Source organism: Colletotrichum jinshuiense, chromosome 1 (genome assembly GCF_051148585.1).
Source record: "Colletotrichum jinshuiense chromosome 1, complete sequence".
NCBI lineage: Eukaryota > Fungi > Ascomycota > Sordariomycetes > Glomerellales > Glomerellaceae > Colletotrichum > Colletotrichum jinshuiense.
Window position 1 is genome coordinate 5,408,067 of NC_139302.1, and position 20,757 is coordinate 5,428,823.

Sequence of the window (20,757 nt, forward strand, 5' to 3'; positions counted from 1 at the left end):
GCATTACGAATAACCGAAACTGAATCCAAGTTACATACGTCAGACTGTGAAAGCTAGCATATTCGCAAGTAACCCCTTGAACTACAACCGCAAGACGAGTTTCCCCACTTGTCTACCCTCCCACAGATACTGAATCGCCTCCTCAGCTTGCTCAAAGTCATACACAGTGTCGATAATGTCATCAAATCTGAGGTTCGTCACCGAAATAGCGGCACAAAGGTCTTCTAAATCCAGCCTCGATCCGGCGTTGATGCCCCTAACGTGAACATCAGTGATCGGTGAGAGCTATGGACGGCGACAATTACGTGGTCATCTTACCTGACGTTTACTCTTCTGTCAATGATGGTCGCGATGAAGTCTTCCAAACCAACTGGGTCTTGCTTGCCCAAATACCCGACCTGACTCACTATACCCCCGCGACGTGTGCATCTCACACTCTTAACAAGCGACGGAGCACCTCCGTTCTCAACCACCAAGTCGACACCGACGCCGCCCGTCAGCCTGAGCACGTCTTTGTGCCAATCTGGGTTGGTAGCGTAGTTGACGCCGTATATCGGTGCTGAGGGGAAGGTATCCTGGATCTTCTTGATCTTGGCGTCGCTGGAAGAGCTCAAAACCACTTTAAGGCCGGAAGCCAGGGCAAGTTTGAGAACAAACATGGCAACGCCGCCGGTACCTGTATTCACAGTTAAGCTGAGCCTGTCAGGATCGTTACGTTCTATGAAGGCGTACCTTGAATGAGAACGCTTTTGCCGATGCTGAGGCCCTTGATCGCGGACCAGGCTGTCGTGCCAGCACATGGGAGGATGCTGCTGTTTATCCAGTCTAGGTGCCCTGGGACTTTGGCGAGCAGGTTCTCGTCGAAAACCAGGTAATCTGCAAGCACACCGTCCTCGTCTGCCGCTAGCCAAGACCGACCTGGTTCACGTCCAGTAATGTTTTCAGTATCAATGATGGGAGCTACTCGATCGCCAATAGCCAGCACCTTCACCTTGTCACCGGCAGCGATGATTTCACCAGCTGCATCGTTGCCCAGCACGCCGTTGGGAGTGACGGGCCAGGGGTTACCGCCATTTGCGATGTTCGCGTCTCGGTAGTTGAGAGCCACGGCATGAACTTTGATGAGAACTTGGGTCGGGCTTAGAGGTAATGGGAGTGGCTCGGTAACCAGCCTGACCTTTGCCGTGCCGGGAGCGAAATCGTCGGTACGGCGCCAGGAGCGGCGGTGTGTAGGTAGATTTCCAACCATATTTGTTGATTAGATCGACTAGAGATCTTAAAAAGAAGAGGAGGACTGTAAAGTTGATAGTTAAAATTGGAAGGATATTGTCGGGTTATGTACGAAGGCGGAGAGGAGAAAGAATATCCCTGCTCTTCGACTCTTTATTCCAGCGTTTTATGATGATGAGAGCCAAGTGCAATGATAATGAGATGTTAAAACACAAAATGAACTTCAGACTAAGTTTCTATCTTTCTCTTTCATTAAGAGCAAGCTTTGATAGAATCAATAACGAACCCGCAAGTCGATATCAAATGTCATACTCCATCACATCCATATGTTGATCAAGTAAGCCTGTGCTCTTCAGAACTCAACATTGACTAACATGCGGGGTAGTTATCTGACAAATCATCGCCACAAGGTTGGCGTGTTTTCTCACTCGGGTATCTTTTCCAGAACAAGAGTAAGACCGTCGTAAGTACCAAGTTTTGTTGATGTGATCCTCGACAAGTACCAAATGAATGTCGAGCGCTAAAGCAGGTATGACGCCAGACTTATTTCGTCAACCTAAATGGACCATCGTAGCTATTGTTATATTGTGTTTGTAACCAGTGAAATTCTGGCCAATAAATCTTCTAGATTTCACTTCCGCTTCGGGGGATTTTTACCGGATTACCCATTGTTTTAACTGCGTGATCATTGGAGCCTGTTATAAATACACCAGTTGTGCACAAGCCGACCTTGCACTAAACATACCCAATGTGCCAAAGTGGGAGTTTCAATATCTAGCCGCTTACGACTGAAGCAAATACGCAGATTTTCAGCAAATCTACATACTCGTTAAGACATGAATCTTCTCAAGGGTATAGTGTCGACAGAAAGGATGGCCAAACTCCGTAGAAATCTAAATCCACCGAATTCTTACATCGAGCAACAGCCCACCACTCCATTTCCAAAACTCCCCCACCGTATCAATATTGAACCTTCACTTGGTTTTGTCTTCAAAGCCAGGGCAACACCACTATATGCATAGACGTGTCCCAGAGAGTGTTCTCAAGCAACTTAAGAATATTCAGCATGGATTTGATCGGTATTAATCAAAGCTGCGTCGTAAGAAGAAGACATGCGCCTTGTCAGGCCAAAGTCCCAGTATACACATCAAGAGGAAATATCAGGTTCTCCACAGAGTCGTATAACCAATTTGCCTACAGCTCTCCCCGATTTCAACTTCTCGTACGCTCTACCGACATCCTCCAACTCGAACTCGTCGTCAATAATGGGTTTGACGTTGCCTTCGGCGATCCATTGGCTGACCTGCGTGAAATGCTCTGGGATAGCTGTAACAGAATGAAACATGAACTTTCTCTGCCCACCGCCCAGGATCCTGGGAAGAAATCGGATGGCGAGCAAGGTTTTAATCGTCTGGAATTTCAATGGCAGTCCAACTGAGACGTAGGTGCCTTTGGGTTTGAGGAAATGGTGACATTGCCAGTAGAGATTTGGGTTTTCGAAGACAGTATCCAATATATGGTCGTAATGTTGATTCCTTTGCTTCAAGACCGTCACAGGGTCCTCTAGCCTGTAGTCGATAACGTCATCGGCACCTAGCCGTCTGCATAACTCTGCATTCTTGCCCGAACAGACGGCCGTGATCTGGGCGCATCCTAAAGTCTTAGCAACCTGAATCGCAAAAACCCCGACTCCGCCGCTGCCGCCGTTGATGAGGACTTTACTCCCAGGACCCACAAACGGTTTAAGAGATTGCAAAGCCGTCGAACCGCAAATGCCTATGCACGCGGATTCTTTCATGGAGACCCCTGCGGGAAGAGCAGCAATACCCGCCTTGCCGACCACAACATATTCGGCGAGGGTACCGCACGCGGGGATCTCAGTCCTACCCAAGACACGCTGGCCGTGCTTCAGGTTACTCAGGGAGGTCGCCACAACGGTCCCGGAAAAGTCGAGACCGGGCGTTGCTGGTTTGCTAAATAACGTGCTGCCGAGCAATATTTCGGCAACCTTGTAATCAAGGTGATTGAGTGATGCATACGCAACCTTGACGAGGGTATGATCTTCAGGGAGCGGGGCGTATTTCGGAAGTCTTGCTTCATCATTGATGCGGAGGTTTTTCTCCAAACCGCCGGCGACGGAGCGCCATTGTGCTGCTCGCATTGCTGATGGTAGGCGGCTTGATGATGCCATGATTGATAATACCGTTGGCTAAAGAAGGGTGTTACCAAGGAAAGGGCAAGCAGTTTGACATTCTCGCTTGACGGGAAAATTGGGTAAACAATGAGCTGTATTATTTGGATAACCAAGAGTTTAGTACAAGGCAACCTGTAAGTTTTGGGGATGTATAAGTGATAGAAATGTGAGAGGCGCAGATGCGGAGTGAAGTGGTGCCATTGCTGATGCCTCGTGATATTTTAACGCGGAAGAGAGCCGACCACTTTTCCCCGACGGAGGATGGCGATTCGCCGCTGCAGTAGTTCTAAATCTGCGCGGAAGCCTCATTGGTGTTCCCTTTGGTGTCTTGCGCCCCGGTGGCATGTTAGAGAACAGCAAAGGGTATCAAACCACGACACTGTACTCCGTCTGATTGATCTCCCACGAGCCACAGCACCGAATGCTCTGGAGGGGGCGAAGTCATCTTATCCGCACCAAATCAGGAGATGCCAAGTGTATCTGCATCACCTCCCTGCCATACCCCAGGTCACAGCTGCAATCCAGGCTGCAATTAATGAAAAGAAGACGACCATTCCATGCATCCTGTGTAAGTAGCTGAAAATCCTCCCAATTTGTGCCGAAATCTTCCTTTAACGATTAATTCCCATTCAACCTAAAGACAGGAGACTACGTTACTCTAGTGCTTTTCCTTCACCCAGTTGCTTGCCATTGCTCACCCAGACACCGCTGATCTTGAATGCATTGAGTTATGCCTAAGATGAGTAGGGATTTGGATTGTTGACGATCACGTCATTGTTTCTAGTTATATCTTCGGAATGTCACCTTAATTATCGTGTTCATAATTCTTTTAGTGACCACAGGATGATTTCACCAATCATCATAAGTTCGGCTGGAAGCTTCCAACTGATGAAAATGAGAAAGTCAAGGAGGAAGAACAACCAGCAACAAGAACATGCAGACGGTTTCCAACGAGAAGGGCGTTAGAGCAGTTCAACATGTGACATTTCGTCCATTCAAGCCAACTACGTGCAAGATATGCAGTTATGAAATGTCATTGAACATGTTTGGCTTACTATTAGATCAAAGTGATGCACTGAGTTCCGGACTTCCAAAGCATAGTGTTTTATTCGTCTATATCTAGACATTCTAAGCAATACCGACAAACCGAAGCTTCTAGGCTACTTTTTTACTGACACATTAACTATTCAACCGGCAAGTTACTTTCTAATGCGGCTCGCAACATGTCCATAACAAACGGGGGCGGAGATGTGGTGAACATATAACCCCTACTCGTATACCGAAACTCCCTGATCAAGCACTCCGGACCGGTGAGAAAACCACCGGGCAGACCAAAAACCCGGTTGAAAGACCCGCACACCAGAATGTGAATGTTGCTCTGCGAGGGAAATGAAACCACCTCACGCAAATCCAGATACTGTGAAGTACAGTGGCATAAGATCGTCATAACAGACTCCGGACCAGTGAGAGAGACAATCTCTTCTAGTATTGATGATAGCAAATGATATGCCGAATCTTCGCCAACGCGAACGTAAACCGTAAGGCACAGCCTCTTGTGCTTTTTTGAAAGTTTCCTGACTTGCTGGACGAGCTGGAAGAGGTCGATGTATCCTAGTACTATAGGAGCGTCCTTCTTTGGCGCCATTGCGAGACCATTGCAGACGAACTGTGTTATCCCCCTCTCAAATAGCATATAATGCTTGTCGTAACTGAGTAGCGGACGGGATATAGCAGCAATAGTAGAGGCAAGGCCGATTGAAGCGTCTGCGTATGTCATCCCGGCCTCCATGCCAGTTATACGAGCAATCAAGTCTTCGACTGCAAGATGGGGTGGAAAGGTACCACAGATCCACCGTGCGCCGCCTGCACCAATGCCGTACTGGGCCCGGGACTGATGGCCAATCTGGAGTATTTGTGGGCCACAAGCCCTGTTGAACAGTTCCGCCGGGAGACTCTTGACTGCTGTAGCAGTGTCCATTTTCATCAGATGTCGAGTTGAGTCAAAAGCCGCACATGCTTCATTAGGATCATCCACTGACCATGTCTTATCGGTTCTAAAGACTGATGGGATAAGACCGGTCACCCGGCAGATACCCACACTTGTAGCAGCACAGATTACTGCTTGGACGAGCTTGTTGACCTCCTCGTCAGTAAAGTCCGCTGAGAGGTTAATGCGGACCCTGCTTTCCCAGAAGGGTACAGCTGGGGTGCATACAGGAGTAGCCAATAGGCCCGCGCAGCGTAGGGCGTAGGAGAGCCTTGCCGAAAGACTCGGCCTGCCAGTGTAAACGGGAAGGACTGGGGTGCCAGCATCTCCATAAACGAAGATACCGAATCGATCCAGCTCTCCTCGACAATAACGAGTAATATCGGCTAGTCGCTTCAAGTTACAAGTTATCCGGCAGGGTTGTCTAAGTACCCAGAGTGTTTGTACCATAGTTGAACTTGGTAAGGAAATATTCTCCCGCTCATCCAGGTTGTTGATATATTTGCGGATGCTCTCCTCAAAGGATTTCTTCCCGACAATGATACCTCCAATTCCACCGACGGCTTTTGAGAGGGTACCAGTACGGATGTCGATTAGATCCCAGGGTAAAGGACTCTCTGAGTGGGTGTCGTTCCAGTATTCAAGGCATCCTCGACCCGTCCGGCCGAGTGATAGGAACGAGTGAGCTTCGTCGCAGTACAGAACAAAGCTATAGGCCTTTTTCATACGATAAAGTTTATCTAGTGGCGGTATATCGGCCTCCATACTGTTAAGGTAAATGTTAGTTAGAGAGTACAGTTGTATAGATATGCGTAAAAAGCAAAGGTACGAACCTGTAGAGCCCCTCAATAGCAACAATGACGTTGGTAGACTCGTCGATACACCCACTGAGTAAAGCCTCTAAGTGTTCCATGTTGTTGTGCTTGAACTTTCGAAGGTTGGCACTGGGACCAAGAAAGACTCCAGTAAACATAGAGTTGTGGCAGTTCTCATCCATAATGACTATTGTAGAACAGTCGATTAATGCTGGCAGTGCAATGTAATTCGATCCGTAGCCGGTGCTGGTAGTGAAGCAGAAGTCTGCCCCCAGAAATTCGGCAATAGCGCGATGTGTCTCGTCCCGGAGTATTGGGACCGAATCGCTGTCTGACACGGGCAGTGACTCCAAGCACAGATGCTGGAGTCTCTCAGCTTCTGGTGTAGACTTGTAGAACCCGGCATAGTTGTGGGAGGCGCCGTTAACAAGCTCCATCGCCTTGCCGAAAGCATCGCGAGCCTCAACTCGACCAAGGCATTGAGTAGCGAGGACCCGATAGTTGGCACCCCACCAGTTGAAAAGGGGTTCGACGTAATTATACGCGAATAATCCCTTCTGAGAGATTGGCTTTTGTGTCCCTTTTGTCTCCCTAAGAATCACTCGGAGTCTCGTCAGAGCGAGACGCACCAGTTCGCGGAACTTTCCAGTACTTCCCACATGAGGAGGACAGCGTGTCTTGGTATTGGTGAGGATTGATTTGCTGCTTGTCGACACATTCGAGAAAGTCCTTTGACGATCTAAGTCTACTGCCACAGCGGCAATGGTAACGATGCTGTCGACTTCTCCCATTCTTCTCTCTCAACATAGATGGCTTTACGTGCTCAAAGACTGGTGGGAGCAGAGTTGGATATGACAGTGTTTGAAAAAGGCTAGGGACGATTAATAGAAGCCACTCGGAGCGATAGCTAATGCATGACTTCACGGAGGCAGGGCGCCTTTTCTAATTCTTGTAAAGCTATTTCTAGCCTCAACAGTTACATCGTAAATGGAATTGATAGCAGTTAATGGTCGCAAATGCGGGAAAAAGCACAAGGACAAAAACCTGAAAGAGGAGGGGATACATGCATAGTGTCCCACGATCCCCATCGACCGTTGAACTGTCTTGATTTTCCTCAGTGGACATATGCAAACCTTACTCTTTGTTACTGGCACCCCTTGACCTGCTCGTTGGATATGTCTTCCAGGGTCTAGTCGCCGGTTTGACACGAATTTGGAAAGTCTCAGTCGGTGATCGACTGTGGCCACTTCTGCACTAATTGCGCCCGCAAGATGAGACTCAAAAGAGAAAAGGAGATAGCGCTGTTACCAATAAATTGCCCCACTGAATTTGAATCCAGCGAATGTTTGTAGAAAAGTATCGTGAGCTCTTAGTATGCCAGACAAATACAGCGTGAGCATCTTGGGAAGGTTTGTATGAGGGATTTGTCTTGGCGGTCTGGCGGGTTGGAGTTGAGGGGCAGGGTTTCTGACGGGCGCTTGACAACGCAGGGGACCAAGCTTTTTGGCCCTCTGATAGTTCTATTCGTTATTCAACTCCGTCCTTGTTTTGTCTAGGGGAGAGACAGGAAAATTGTGCACGTGTGAAATGCGGTATTAATTTCCCATTGCTGGAGACCTCTTATGGCAGCTGCCTATGCAGAGTGCAAGGCGGTCAAGTCTCCCTCTAAGTAATAGGAGGCCTCCTGGATGTCAACACTCGTTTTTCCTTGGCGTGGGCATACTTCTCACACCAAAGACCAAACATCGCGATACTTAGGCTCCTCTCGGAACGTGTCTCTCTGTCACCTAACACAGCCCCTTTGAACTCTGTTCATCGGTGGAGTTCTCTCAAAGCACACAGTGCGACATTATTCTAATCATCAATGGCGGGTCCTTCAGTTTCTCAATCGCGCCTCCTTCTCCAAGTAACCCAAATCAACATGGTCGTGACACTCATCGACGCCTTTTGGGGTCTAGTTTGCTTCTCTAACATTCACTCAGGTCTTACTAGCTAGATCATGGTAACATTTCGGTGGAGGCTTCGAGCGATATACTGTTCATTGACGGCGTGTATTTACCGATGAAATTATCCAGCAACGTTGTATCTACTCATCCGGCGAATTGTACGGGTAAAATCGGTATGGCACGGTCAAATCTTCGTTTGATTTTGCAGGAAGTTTTTCCTGCGTTTGCACCTTCTTCGTGAGTCGAATTTCACGCAAATGCAACCTCTCTGCCCGGGAGGATTAAGACCTAGAAGGCACGTGTAGTAATTTCCCCAGTAGTCTCTGGATAATCGCTCGTTCGTCAACACTTCAGGTTCTGGAGGGATGGTACAGAGAGCTAAATATTCCTCCTCCCTTTTTTGCAAATTCTTCCAAGAGCTCGCAACTGAAAAGCTTTTCCTTCCCTCCGACGGAAGCCTCTCCGTATTCGAGCCTTTTGTCTTTCAACTATCTATTTCAGAGACTTCGACATATGAGACATCATGCACTCGATAGCGGTACCGGAACAAATTGCCAATGCGAAGCTGATTGAAATATCAGATGCAGAGATGGTCCCGATTCCTGGACCAAAACGTACGTTTCATGGAAATGCCCCTTCCCCAATGTTGCTTGCCCATATACTGACCGTTGGACAGCGTTACCGTTCCTTGGGAACATCCTGGATATTGACCTCGTCAGTCCCCTTGACTCTTTGATAAGACTTGCTAGCAAGTATGGTACGTCTTGCAACTCCCACACCCTCGCTTCAGTTCTTGTGCATATTCATTCCTTCGAGGATTCAATATCTGATATCGGAAAACCATGCCAGGTCCTATTTTTTCCCTGACCTTTGCTGGGAAAAGAGAAATCACTATTTCGAGCCGCGAGCTCGTCAACGAGGTCAGCGATGAGACCCGTTTCTGCAAAATCGTAACCAGTGGTGTCGAAACCATGCGTGCTGCTGCCGGAGATGGGCTGTTCACGGCGCAACACAACAACCATACGTGGGGTGTGGCGCATCGCATCCTCATGCCAGTTTTTGGGCCGCTCAAGATCAGAGGCATGTTTGATGAGATGAGCGATATTGCGGAGCAACTTTGCCTCAAATGGTATGTCATGAGCCATGATTAACAGAATTGCTCGCCAGAGCCAAGATTAACAAAGTCAAAGTGCACGACTCGGTCCGTCAACACCTCTCGAGGTGGCAGATGACTTCACCCGACTTACTCTGGATACAATCGCCCTCTGTTCTATGGACTTCCGTCTCAATAGCTTTTATCTTGACAAGAAGGCCCATCCCTTCGTTGAGAGCATGGTCGATGTCCTTGCTGAAGCAGATCTGCAGGCAGTTCTTCCAGATGTTTTCAATCTACTACGCCCCAAAGCTATGTCTAAGTTCCGAGAGAACATTGAGCAGATGCAGAGTACCTGTCGAGATATCATTGCAAAAAGACGACAGTGTTCCAGCACAAATCGACCAAATGACTTGTTGCAAGCCATGCTCAACGGCCGAGACCCGGAAACTGGCGAATCTCTTAGTGAAGAAGCTATTGTGCATAATGTCATCACTTTCTTGGTGGCCGGACATGAGACAACATCAGGTCTCCTGTCTTTTGTCGTCTTCTACTTGGTGGAACAGCCCGAAGAGTTGAAGAAGGCTCGCGAAGAAGTCGATAGAGTTGTCGGAAACGGTCCGATTAACGTCCAACACCTTCAACAGCTCCCGTTTCTTGACTCAGTCTTGAGAGAGACTTTACGGCTTATGCCGACAGCTCCAGGCTATTACGTTACCCCGTTTAAGGACGAGATCATTGGCGGCAAGTATGCTGTGAAACAGGGTGAGGCTTTGTGTGTTCTATTACATACACTTCACAGGGATCCTGCTGTCTGGGGCACCAGTGCAGAAGATTTCAAACCTGATAGAATAAAAGGCCCAGATGACATTCCCTCCAACGCTTGGAAGCCGTTTGGCAATGGCATGAGGGGTTGCATAGGGAGAGCTTTTGCTTGGCAAGAGGCACAACTTGTGAGTATAAACATAGCTTGCACAAACAGGCTCAGATGCTTACAATCGTTCGTAGGTTATGGCTATGATACTTCGCAACTTTGATATAGCCAAGGACGATAAAAACTACAAGCTCAAAGTCAAGCATCTCTTGACCATTAAGCCTGACAATTTCAGAATTCGTGCAAGGTTGAGAGACGACAAGCGTCCGACAGATTTCCTGAGGAGTCTGAGAGTAGCATCGACCAGTGTGGAAACTTCTACTCGACCTCTGAACTCACTCAATGCCTCGAAGCTGAGCCCGATGACCATTTTGTTTGGTTCAGATACCGGCACTTGCGAAGCTTTAGCACATAGAATTGCTATGGAAGCTGGAGTAAGGGGTTTTGGCCCCAAAGTATTTGCCATGAACGATGCGACCAGATGCCTGCCGGATGATCACCCAGTTGTGATTGTCTCCGCATCATACAACGGTCTCCCATCTCGTAATGCAACTAAATTTGTTCCTTGGATAAAAACTCTGCAGCCCGGAGATTTAAGAAATGTTCAGTACGCTGTATTTGGATGCGGTATGTTCAATTCGTATATCTCCGAGATTGAATTTCAAAGAATCACGCCAAAGAAATAAGACTGACAAAAGTTTGAACAGGTCATAGAGACTGGCTATCAACGCTCTTCAAGGTTCCCAGAGAAGTTGACGAAGCTATGGCTAGAGCTGGAAGCAAGAGGTTGTGCCCTCTAGGCACTGCAGATACAGCGATGACAGATGTCATCTCGGAGCTCGAAAGCTGGCTAGTCAAATACCTGTGGCCGAAGCTGTCAAAGACTCAGGGGGAAAGCTTGAAAAAGTGCAGCACTGATATTGACTTGAAGATCACACTGCAGACGCCACCACAAGACCCGTTACGGGAGGGATTTGTGGTTGCGACTGTCGGAGAAACTCGAGTGCTATCGAACGAAGGGGTCCTCCAGAAGAGGCACCTGGAGTTGAAGCTCCCTGCCGGGGTGACCTATGACGCTGCTGGTCATCTGCAAGTTTTGCCAATGAACGAGAAGCGTCTCGTACAACGAGTCCTGTCACGATTTAGCTTGAGTAGTGACGCGATACTCATAGTCACTTCCGTGTCAGGTCGACCCCTCAACCTGCCAACTAACATTCCTGTGACAGCACGCGACTTGCTTGCCTCTTATGTTGAGTTGACGCATAAGGCCACCCCTGGAAACATTGAGACTATGATTGGAGCAGCCGTCCTTGAGGAGACTCGCGCGGCTTTGCAGGACATGCTAATATCAACCAACTCCATCAAGCGCTTGAGCGTCTTCGACATATTACAGATGTTTCCGGACATCGAGCTAGAACTTTCGACGTTCTTAACAATGCTTCCGCAAATGCGCCCTCGAACGTACTCCTTCTCGTCGTCGCCTTCTTGGAAGCCTGGATACGCCACTCTCACGTACACTGTCAAAGAGAAAGGGATCGCATCCAGCTACCTGGCCTCACTTGGCCATGGAAATAAGCTTTACATCTCAGCGCTGCCCTCCACAGAACACTTTTGTCTCCCCACCACAGATGGACAAACAACGACACCCACAATTATGATTGCAACGGGAACAGGTCTCGCGCCATTCAGGGGCTTCATTCAGGAGCGCGCCATATCTATGCGTCAAGGGAAAAGCCTCGCTCCCGCATTGCTTTTCTTCGGCTGCCATGGGTGTGAGCTTGATGACATATATCGGGGAGAACTCGATAACTTTGAGTGCAATGGCGTCATTACGGTATTCCGTGCATTCAGTCAGGACGCTGATGTGACCTGCAAATATGTTACCGATCAATTACGGAACCACCAATCCGATGTTTGTGAGCTATGGAGCGCAGGTGCAAATGTGTACGTTTGCGGGGCGAAGAAGGTATCAGACAGTGTGTTTGAGGTCTTAAGTCCTATATTGTATGAGTACGACAGGCACTTGGGGAAGACTAGAGCAGTTGGTGGGTTTCCCGCATGGTTGGAAGACCTCCCAAAGTGTAGATATGTGACAGAGATTTTCAACTAGCCTGGCTGTGCTATCACTCAGAATCTTCTACTCAATTGGTGTTAAGACTTCTCGATCACAGCAAACTTTCAGATTGAAAAACGACACACCATGACTTTCTGTAATTCTTTTAGGTCGGAGGGTATTGTTATGAAGCCGTTTTCCCCTTTACTGCACGGCGTTCAAAACACCAGAACGCAATCTTTAGTCTAGTCGGGGCCCTCTATATCTTTTGTTTGCGTACCCAAACCAGTTAATGACGGAAAACAGCCACATGACCCCTAGTACCACACAAGCGTAATCTGTCTCTAGGTCAGTTACTGGTAAGGAAAGGTAGTGGATTAATTTACATACTCATATTTGAAGCCGACACTGGCATGATCACCGGGAAATTGTAGAAAATGAGAGTCACGAGGCCAAAGACGACCGTTAGCACATTGGCAATTGCACCGATGGCGCCGGGCAACTTAAACTTTCGTCTCGGAAGTATTTCTTCAAAGGCCGCCGCGCCTCTGTAGCGATGATAGAGAGCCAAGGCAGCCGGGAACGCGAAGCTAACTTGTTGGAGAATGAGGCCAGTGGCTACCAACGCGTTAAAGGCTGTCGAGGAGCCAAGAAAAACACAGCCAAGTGCGAAGATGAGCACAAAGTTCGCGATAAGAGCGTTGACCGGGACACCAAGTTTGGGGTGCATCTTTCGCAGGAAAGATGAGAAGATTATTGCGTCGTCTCGGGCGAACGACCAGGTCAATCGACTAGCAGTCTGGATCGCGCCAGTACAGGCAAAGCAGCCGCACGTAGAAAGAACGACGACAAAAGCCGTTGCTGCCGCGCTAGATCCTGTTGCCTGGTACCATACTTCAAGAATTGGGAGCCTGGCAGAAACAATGTTTAGTTGTCCATCTCTCAAGTGCTAGCTTGGATGTCCACGGAATGGGAAACTCGGCATGATCGCAGAGAGGAAGAGAACAGAGAGATGGAGTACAAACTTACGGCGATGATAGGACAGGCTCAAGTTCAGTGAAGCTGTATAGCATCGCCACGCTGAATGTGAATGCTGATACAAAACCAATGAGGATGGTTGACATAAGAGCTCTCGGTATCGTAGACGCAGCATGGGTACACTCCTCGGCTAGATGAATAGCGCCATCAAGACCTGAATAGATAAAATTGGGATTGAGCAAGCCGGTCAGGAAAACGATGCCCCTTGACGACCAACCGGTCTCATTGACGAAAGTGGTCCATACGAAAGAATTGTCCTGTTTCTGTTTTGATCGCACCAGGCACGTCACAGTAACGACGAAGAAGCCGAGCAAAGAGAAAAAGACTAACATTGTTTAAGTTAGCATCAATTTATCCAAAAGCCATTAGCCAGTCACTTACAACCAATATCATGAATCCAAGCGGTGCGCTTCATCAAGAAAATATTGTAAGTAGTGAAAGCAAGGTTGAAGGCTTGAAACACCAGAAAGATGTGCCACGTCTCTGGGAGGTAGGTAGGATCTAGAAACGACGCTAGCGAAAGAACGATGACGGGCATCTGGATGATGAAGCCGGCGCCATTTGCAATCCAGCCCAGGAAGTTGATGGAGCCGCAACAATAGCTCTGGTGAATAGATTGTGTTAGTCTGCCGAATCATACGGCACTTCAATAAAAATTAAAATAACCTACAAGTTCGCGACTAATTCTTTTGGGTGCTAGAATGCTTGTCCAATGGTATTGGCCACCCGCTGTCGGATACACCGAAGCAATCTCGGCCATGCTAAGAGCGCATGCACCTCCAAAGATAAAGATGAGTATGATGCCATAAAGCAACGTGACTGGTCCACCTGAAGTAACGGATATTGCCAGTGTAGCCGAAATCGCGGTCCAACTGTTGCAAATATTCCATCCCAAGCAGACGATGGCCAAAAGGCCGATATCTCGTTTCGCCTGTGACTCGAGGCCTAGGCGAGTCAGATCTGCGTCTTCGGCGCTAGTAGTATGAATTGAGCCATCTGTAAGAGGATTTAGTCATCCAGGAACCCAAAATATTTTTCAAAAAAGGGTTCGAACCTTTCTCGACAACCCCTCGGTCGGAAGTGCTTGTTGAATGGGGGTCCTTGGCTGCAATTTGACTTGCAGATGACCTCGGCGATGTCATTTTGTTATCGGCTTGCATTGGGCACCACCAAATTTTCTTCGAGAAACGTAGGTCACATCCACGAACCAATTCAAGACATCAGCAGGGAAGAGGGAAACAGAGCACTTTTTATCACAATAGCAATTGCAGACCACCCCAGTACAAGCCAAGGCGGAAAAAGGAAAGTGGTAGCTGCATGGTTGCATGGTTGCATCCATGGCCGCGCTGCAGTTATCCTCCTCCCTCGCTTACATGCGAAGCAATTTACAACGCTCTCATTCGCCCTTTATTCCGAGGTCTCACACTTAAGCAGCATGATTGCATTGCCCGCTGCAGTGAATTCCAGGCTTGAAACCCAGCCAATGATGAAAGCGCTTTCCTGGCTGCCTGACTGCCTGACTAGTATCAGATCATTCACCACGCGATAGCTAGATCAGCACATTAGACACAGGCCAATATCTGGTTACGAAGTACAGCTTTGGATGAAAGCTGAAAACGAATGTAGCTGCAGGCAACAGCAACAAAATCCGATTTCGCTTTTTATTGAATTTTGAATTCGGGCTGCCAGAAAACCGTAACTGGCCGATATTCGAAGTATATTTGGAAGGGGTTTGATCACAACTGATGGACCACAGCGGTATTCGACTGCTCTAAATAACATCATTATTCCCGTACCTTCAGTTTGATCAGAGAGTTCATTACCCAGACAAAAGAACTAAGTAATGTCCACTGTGGTTACTAGAAATTAACGAGCTGCGTTTGCAACCCTACATATTCGAACATGCACTAAGAGCTTTCAAAACCAACCTCACCATTTTTGTATCAAATAGCGAGGCCTTGGTAAGTAGTTACAGACAGATTTAACAACTGTAGGGTAGTGGTATTTGGTATTGACCTACTAGCATCTTACAAAGTCAGAAATTTCTTAACCTAGCGCACGAAGGCATTCAACCCATTCTAGTCTGAGATGAGACGTCGCGGAATAGTTTTTGTATCATAATACGATTAGACGCTAAATTGAAAATCCATACGGCAATTGTGTTCGTCTCAGACCGAACTTGAGTGACGAATTTGGCGCATGGCTTCCCACCATGTCACTTCTGGTGGTGTGAACAACACTTACGAAAGTTGCCACGACGATCAATAGACCAACCCTAGTAAGAGAATGAGAGGCCCCTCCAATGATTCGTTCTTCCATCTTTTACCAAAGAACCGACTGAGACGCAGATGCAAGATGTGTATAGCTATTTCCAGTAACTGTTATAGCTAGTAGAGGCTCGGTTTAATAACATCCTACAATATGCATATGTTATCTATGTGAATGTGACCTAGGAATTAGAATGCGAAATGGGCGTATGACTTGCAGAATATAGTCACCTAGTACACTGTCGTAACCAAATTCGATGCTCTTTAAGTTTTACTTTCGACCTCGTTTTTAAGTCTTTGCCTTTACGCTGAAAGTATTGGCAATTTCTCTGAAGATCACGAGCAATTACAGCATACCTCTGATCTTGTCGGATGAGAAACATTTCCGATGTTTGGACCCACAAATCATTTCCAATTCATGTGATGAAACTGCATCCCTAACTGGCCAGGTTGGTGGAGTTCTCAGTGCTGGCTTATCTAGTATAAAGGTGTCAAGGCCCACGCATCCTACTGTGCCTCAATGAATGGTCGAACCTCTCATATTTATATGTTCCCAACGACCGAGACGCAGTGAGGTTGAGCCTTCATCCAATCCACTCTATTTTTCAACCCATCCGCCTCGTCATTTTCCATTTCATTTTTTTCTTGTTATTATTTGTTCAAAAGTGCCGAGGCAAAGTCGTGTGACACTTGTCTTGAGGTTTAACATTCATGCAAAATACTCATGGCTATATGCACACTCTGTGCGAACTCCATTCGCATCGTGCATCCCGGACCAATACCTCGAAAGCTAAGCAGCAGCATATACCCACCTTATGACCCATCGTCTGCTAAAAAGTGCTGGATTTGCTCCAAGCTCTCAGAATGGCTGCAGCTGGACGAGCAAATTGCAATTTTTGATGTTTGGCAACGAGAATCACTCGAGATTCGATTTTTCCTGGTCGAATTCAAATACGCGCACAATCAGTTAGATCCGTTGGTTCTCCACATCAGTATTTGTCCACCTAATGTCAATCTTGCATATGGATGTTCAATTGAAGTTAACGTCCTCAATTCTGAAGGTACATATAGTCCATGTCCACGCGTTTTCTCCTTGTCAATAGCTACTTGAAAATGGACTAACGCAAAATGTAGACTACTTGGAGCCTAATGATCTGGCTGTGATGCCTTGCTCAAGCAATGTCGACCATTTTGAGCTTCTTACAAGTTGGATCGGCAATTGCAAGCAAAATCACCAGCAGTGTCAAACCCAAAGCCACGAAAGATGGTTTCCAACTCGCTTGCTGCATTTAAGCAATGAAGGCCAAAGCGCTAGACTTATCTTGACCAAGAACACTCCGCCGATTCATTCTTACATCACCCTCAGCCATCGTTGGGGAGATGTACAATACGACAAACTAACTTCAGAAACAATTGAACGATTCCAATTGTGTGTGAACATTTCTAAACTTCCCAAAGTCTTTCAAGACAGCATCACGCTGTCCTGGCGTCTTGGTATACACTACCTTTGGATCGACTCTCTTTGCATAAAACAAGACCCGGACCTTTCCGACTGGAAAAAGGAAGCTTTGCTTATGCAAAAGGTTTATTCGCATTCTATGCTCAACATCTCTGCATCCCACCTTGGGGAAGGAGGGGACATGCCTCTGCATCTCCCGCTACCATGGGACGTTTCCCGCCCCACGAAAGTCATCATGGAAGTTGGTAGACGAATAAAGCCCTACTGGCTTATGGACGGCGATATTTGGAATGATGTGGTCGAGAAGACACCACTGATGCAAAGAGCATGGGTTTTTCAAGAACGATTCCTAGCACCCAGGGTGTTACACTACGGAAAACGACAGTTAGCATGGGAATGCAATCAACTCACAGCGCTCGAGATGTTCCCAGACGGGCTACCGTCTGTTCTTCTGCCCCAATCCAAATCCGACATTCTTTCAGCACTTATCCGAGACCAATCACGAGGCGAGCTTGGAAACAATCATTTCCGCGAGGCATGGAGTTACGTTGTTGCACAGTACTCCCGGTGCGATCTGACGTTTAAAAAGGATAAGCTCGTAGCCTTTGGGGGCGTTGCCAAAATGATCGAGGCCTGCACGGGAGACGAATATGTCGCCGGGCTTTGGAAAAGCACTTTGATCTATGATCTTGGTTGGTACCGTGCCGGTACCGACAGCGAAGAATGGCCATCAAGTAGCACGTCTTACCGTGCTCCTAGCTGGTCCTGGATGGCCGTTGAAGGGGAAATATTTTTCCCTTCTGCTTCAGAGGAGGTAATCGATCATTTTGCTACGATTCTGAATTATCCTACGCCTGATGAGGCGGGCACTTCGGCTTTTCAAGCCATGGGCCAAATCGAGTTGGAATGTGTCCCTCTGGTGCTGAACTCCATCGAGTGGTTAGGGGATACAATTGCTGAGTTTGAAGTGGCTGGTTTCCGTATCACTGACGATGTAATCGAAAGTGGATCTCACTTGGACTTGGAAGGGTCCAAAGAAGACGTTATAAGTTTGACCCAAGGCCAGGGTGTCTTTATGGTGCCACTCTTTGCCACTCAGCTGGCTATTTTCGCTGTTATGGTTTCTAAAGAAAAGGTCTCCAGGGATTATCTTCGAGTTGGCGCCGCTAAAATCGAGTACGGGAGGATATTTGACACACCGCAAGCGGAGATACCAGAGGGCTGGACAACGATTGGCTCGATTGGCTCATCACCGTTTATTGTCCACGAACTCAGATATCGCCTTCGCACTTGCATTGTAGAAGCACAACAACAGGATGCACAATATGTTATCAGGCTTAATTGAATAAGATAGTAATGAAGAGTTGGATCCGTTAATTGGAATGTGGTTGACACCAGTTCCGTAACGTGCTCGTCTGCGTCGCAGTACCTGTTTGTTAAAATCCATAACCAGGTGGGAAACTTTAGAAAATAGGATGTCTTATGTCCTGGAACATATGCCGTATGAGTGCGTCACTATCACTCGGAATTAACAGGCCGGGTGCTCTCATCAACAACGAGTTAACCTTGCCCCCAATCCTAATTACAATGACTCAGCCCCAGTTCTGATACCCACGAAAAGCAATCGACATAACTGCTCTCGCCCGCCCTCGACCTGCACCGACATTAGAACTTCATATGGATATTCTATTTGTAGATATCAAGTTACCTAAGCAACGACTGTATAGCTTAACAAGCTAATAAAGATGAGTGCAAGCAGCCAGGCTATCAGGTTCACCCCGAATTCCCACTATACCCTAAGTGAGCCACTCTAACCCTAGCGAGGAAGTACTTGATCAAAGCACTAACACAGAAAGCCAAACACGGTTCCAAAACTGAAAGGGACAGAGAGTAATCAGCATGCTAATTGAATATGGAGACGTGTTAATTTTAAATAATCTTGGGAGCATATGTTTTCAACTATTGCAAGGAGAAACATGCCTCCAAAATTTATATTAAGCTTGTATCGACTGCAATAGGCCTAAGGTATTACTACACAGAAAATTTGGCAAGTCTCATTCCATTGATTCTCCAAACTTTCATTAAAACTCTCTTTGGTTGAGTCGACTGACAATAACTGCTGTGGACGCAAAGGCCTACCTCCATATTCTAGCCCAGACGCCTTTCTATAGAGCTCCTCACAGCCAATCCGTAATCACTACAGACACAAAAATCCCTACGACGAGGGAAAATAATGACCCAGTAGCCCGACCCGCCGAGTTTCTTCTGTAGCTTCCAAACGTTTCCGGCTTACGACTGCCTTCCACGATGTTGTTGGCGCGGACACAGTGGAAGACGCTGTAATTATCCTGCCTCTGCCCGTCGTCGTAGTTATACGTGAGGAGGACGGGGTAGACATTTGTGAGGGCTTGGTCATAAATGTCCCGTGTGTTCGCCTCGTCCGACTTGTTGTTATAAGGTACGTATGACCCAAACAATCGGAAAGATGAATTGGAGCTGTGTGATGCTTCTTCCGTGAAGTTAAACGTTACGTTTGCTATTCCGACACGTTAGCTGGGGGCATTAATCAGAGCTATTGTTTTAGGAGTCGTACATTGGAACGCAGAAAAAGAGCTGAGAGCATCCTTGCAACTTTCAGGTTTCGTAAAGGAGCTAGTCCTGCTACACGGCTGTCCCGCTAGAGTTTGCTTCAAGTCCTTGATGCACTCTGTGGATATGACTCCATTGCAGGACCCGTCGACGTCCTCGTTCAGCTTCTTGATTTCTCCCAGCGTCCAGGTATTTGTGAACCACGTCACCGCGCACACGCTGTAGTTGTTGATGGCGTTGGTGGTCGAATTCAAATCTGCGAAAGCGTTCTCCGGGGCTTTGAGCAAGATGCGAGACGGATTCGAGTTTGTGACGCCTTCGGTACTGACATTGGTCGCAACGGCGATGTCGATGCTCCACCCGTTTCCATGGCCGTAATCTTCGGTGGTCGGGTGGTCCAGCAGGGGCTTGGACACGTCGATGCCGATAATTGGCCACCTTCCTGTGGCATTGGGATGTTGCACGGCGTCGTCGAGTAGGATTGTCGTTTCGTTGCGGGCCTGGATAATGGCGCGTTCGGATAGGCCAGAGAAATGATTAAACTTGGCCTCGGCCTGCTGGTTGAACCCTAGAGCAAGGAGGAGAATGAGCAATCTCGGAGAGGCCTCCATGCTGAGCTCTGCTGTGTACGGGTTGCGCTTGGTCTTTTGTGTGATGCAACGGAGGATTTTAAAGATTTCGATTAAGCCGAAGTGGACAAAAGATCATTGCCCGGGTGTTCGTAGCATTCGCGCCAGGAATTCCAGTTTCTTTTGTACCATGGGACAGCGTTGAATGCATTCCATTACTTTTAGCTTGCTCTTGAAGACACACCAGTAAATGACGCATGCCAAGATTTTGAACATCGCCCGTGCAGAACTAGGGAAGGATTTAAAGGATTTAAGATCGGCATGGCGCAGCATTTGACTGGTAGTTGCACTAGGCTTAAATCGAGCTACTTGCAATGCTGTGCCACTGGGCGCGGTGAGGCTGGAAAACCGCTAGAAAAACGGACGAGTGCCTAAATGATCGGGTATTGCAACTGTTCAATACTAAGACATGAATGATTGCCGAGTACCGCTAGTTTTGGCCTGGCTCACGTCATAAGCCAGTTGTGTATGTATTGTCAACGTTGGGAAGCAAACACCGGAGATGTATAGCACGCCGAGCTGCCCGCAAGGGAACATGCATTCTCTGCATTGGCGGGAGAAAAATGCAACGTTGAGTTTCATA

The 20,757-nt window shown here is 47.6% G+C and overlaps 5 protein-coding genes across 5 annotated transcripts; 2 read left to right on the forward strand and 3 right to left on the reverse strand.

Annotated features, from left to right (window-relative positions):
- Window positions 1-81: 81 nt before the first annotated feature.
- Window positions 82-3,391, reverse strand: EsH8_I_001405 (alcohol dehydrogenase ADH2; the record flags this gene model as incomplete). The annotated part of the gene is made up of 6 exons (XM_083268818.1): window positions 82-256; window positions 319-676; window positions 733-1,177; window positions 1,976-2,048; window positions 2,457-3,203; window positions 3,270-3,391. The coding sequence occupies 6 exons, from the start codon at window positions 3,389-3,391 to the stop codon at window positions 82-84; spliced, it is 1,920 nt and encodes a 639-aa protein (XP_083119256.1).
- Window positions 3,392-9,014: 5,623 nt separating this feature from the next.
- On the forward strand, window positions 9,015-12,249 carry EsH8_I_001406 (uncharacterized protein; the record flags this gene model as incomplete). Its single annotated transcript, XM_083268819.1, has 4 exons — window positions 9,015-9,301; window positions 9,363-10,218; window positions 10,274-10,512; window positions 10,854-12,249. The coding sequence occupies 4 exons, from the start codon at window positions 9,015-9,017 to the stop codon at window positions 12,247-12,249; spliced, it is 2,778 nt and encodes a 925-aa protein (XP_083119257.1).
- Window positions 12,250-12,432: 183 nt separating this feature from the next.
- EsH8_I_001407 (uncharacterized protein) lies at window positions 12,433-14,372 on the reverse strand (the record flags this gene model as incomplete). Its single annotated transcript, XM_083268820.1, has 6 exons — window positions 12,433-12,530; window positions 12,583-13,103; window positions 13,222-13,555; window positions 13,612-13,834; window positions 13,901-14,226; window positions 14,285-14,372. The coding sequence occupies 6 exons, from the start codon at window positions 14,370-14,372 to the stop codon at window positions 12,433-12,435; spliced, it is 1,590 nt and encodes a 529-aa protein (XP_083119258.1).
- A 3,005-nt stretch (window positions 14,373-17,377) lies between these two features.
- On the forward strand, window positions 17,378-18,297 carry EsH8_I_001408 (uncharacterized protein; the record flags this gene model as incomplete). Its single annotated transcript, XM_083268821.1, has 2 exons — window positions 17,378-18,253; window positions 18,292-18,297. The coding sequence occupies 2 exons, from the start codon at window positions 17,378-17,380 to the stop codon at window positions 18,295-18,297; spliced, it is 882 nt and encodes a 293-aa protein (XP_083119259.1).
- Window positions 18,298-19,133: 836 nt separating this feature from the next.
- On the reverse strand, window positions 19,134-20,156 carry EsH8_I_001409 (uncharacterized protein; the record flags this gene model as incomplete). Its single annotated transcript, XM_083268822.1, has 2 exons — window positions 19,134-19,492; window positions 19,550-20,156. The coding sequence occupies 2 exons, from the start codon at window positions 20,154-20,156 to the stop codon at window positions 19,134-19,136; spliced, it is 966 nt and encodes a 321-aa protein (XP_083119260.1).
- Between the last annotated feature and the right edge of the window lie 601 nt (window positions 20,157-20,757).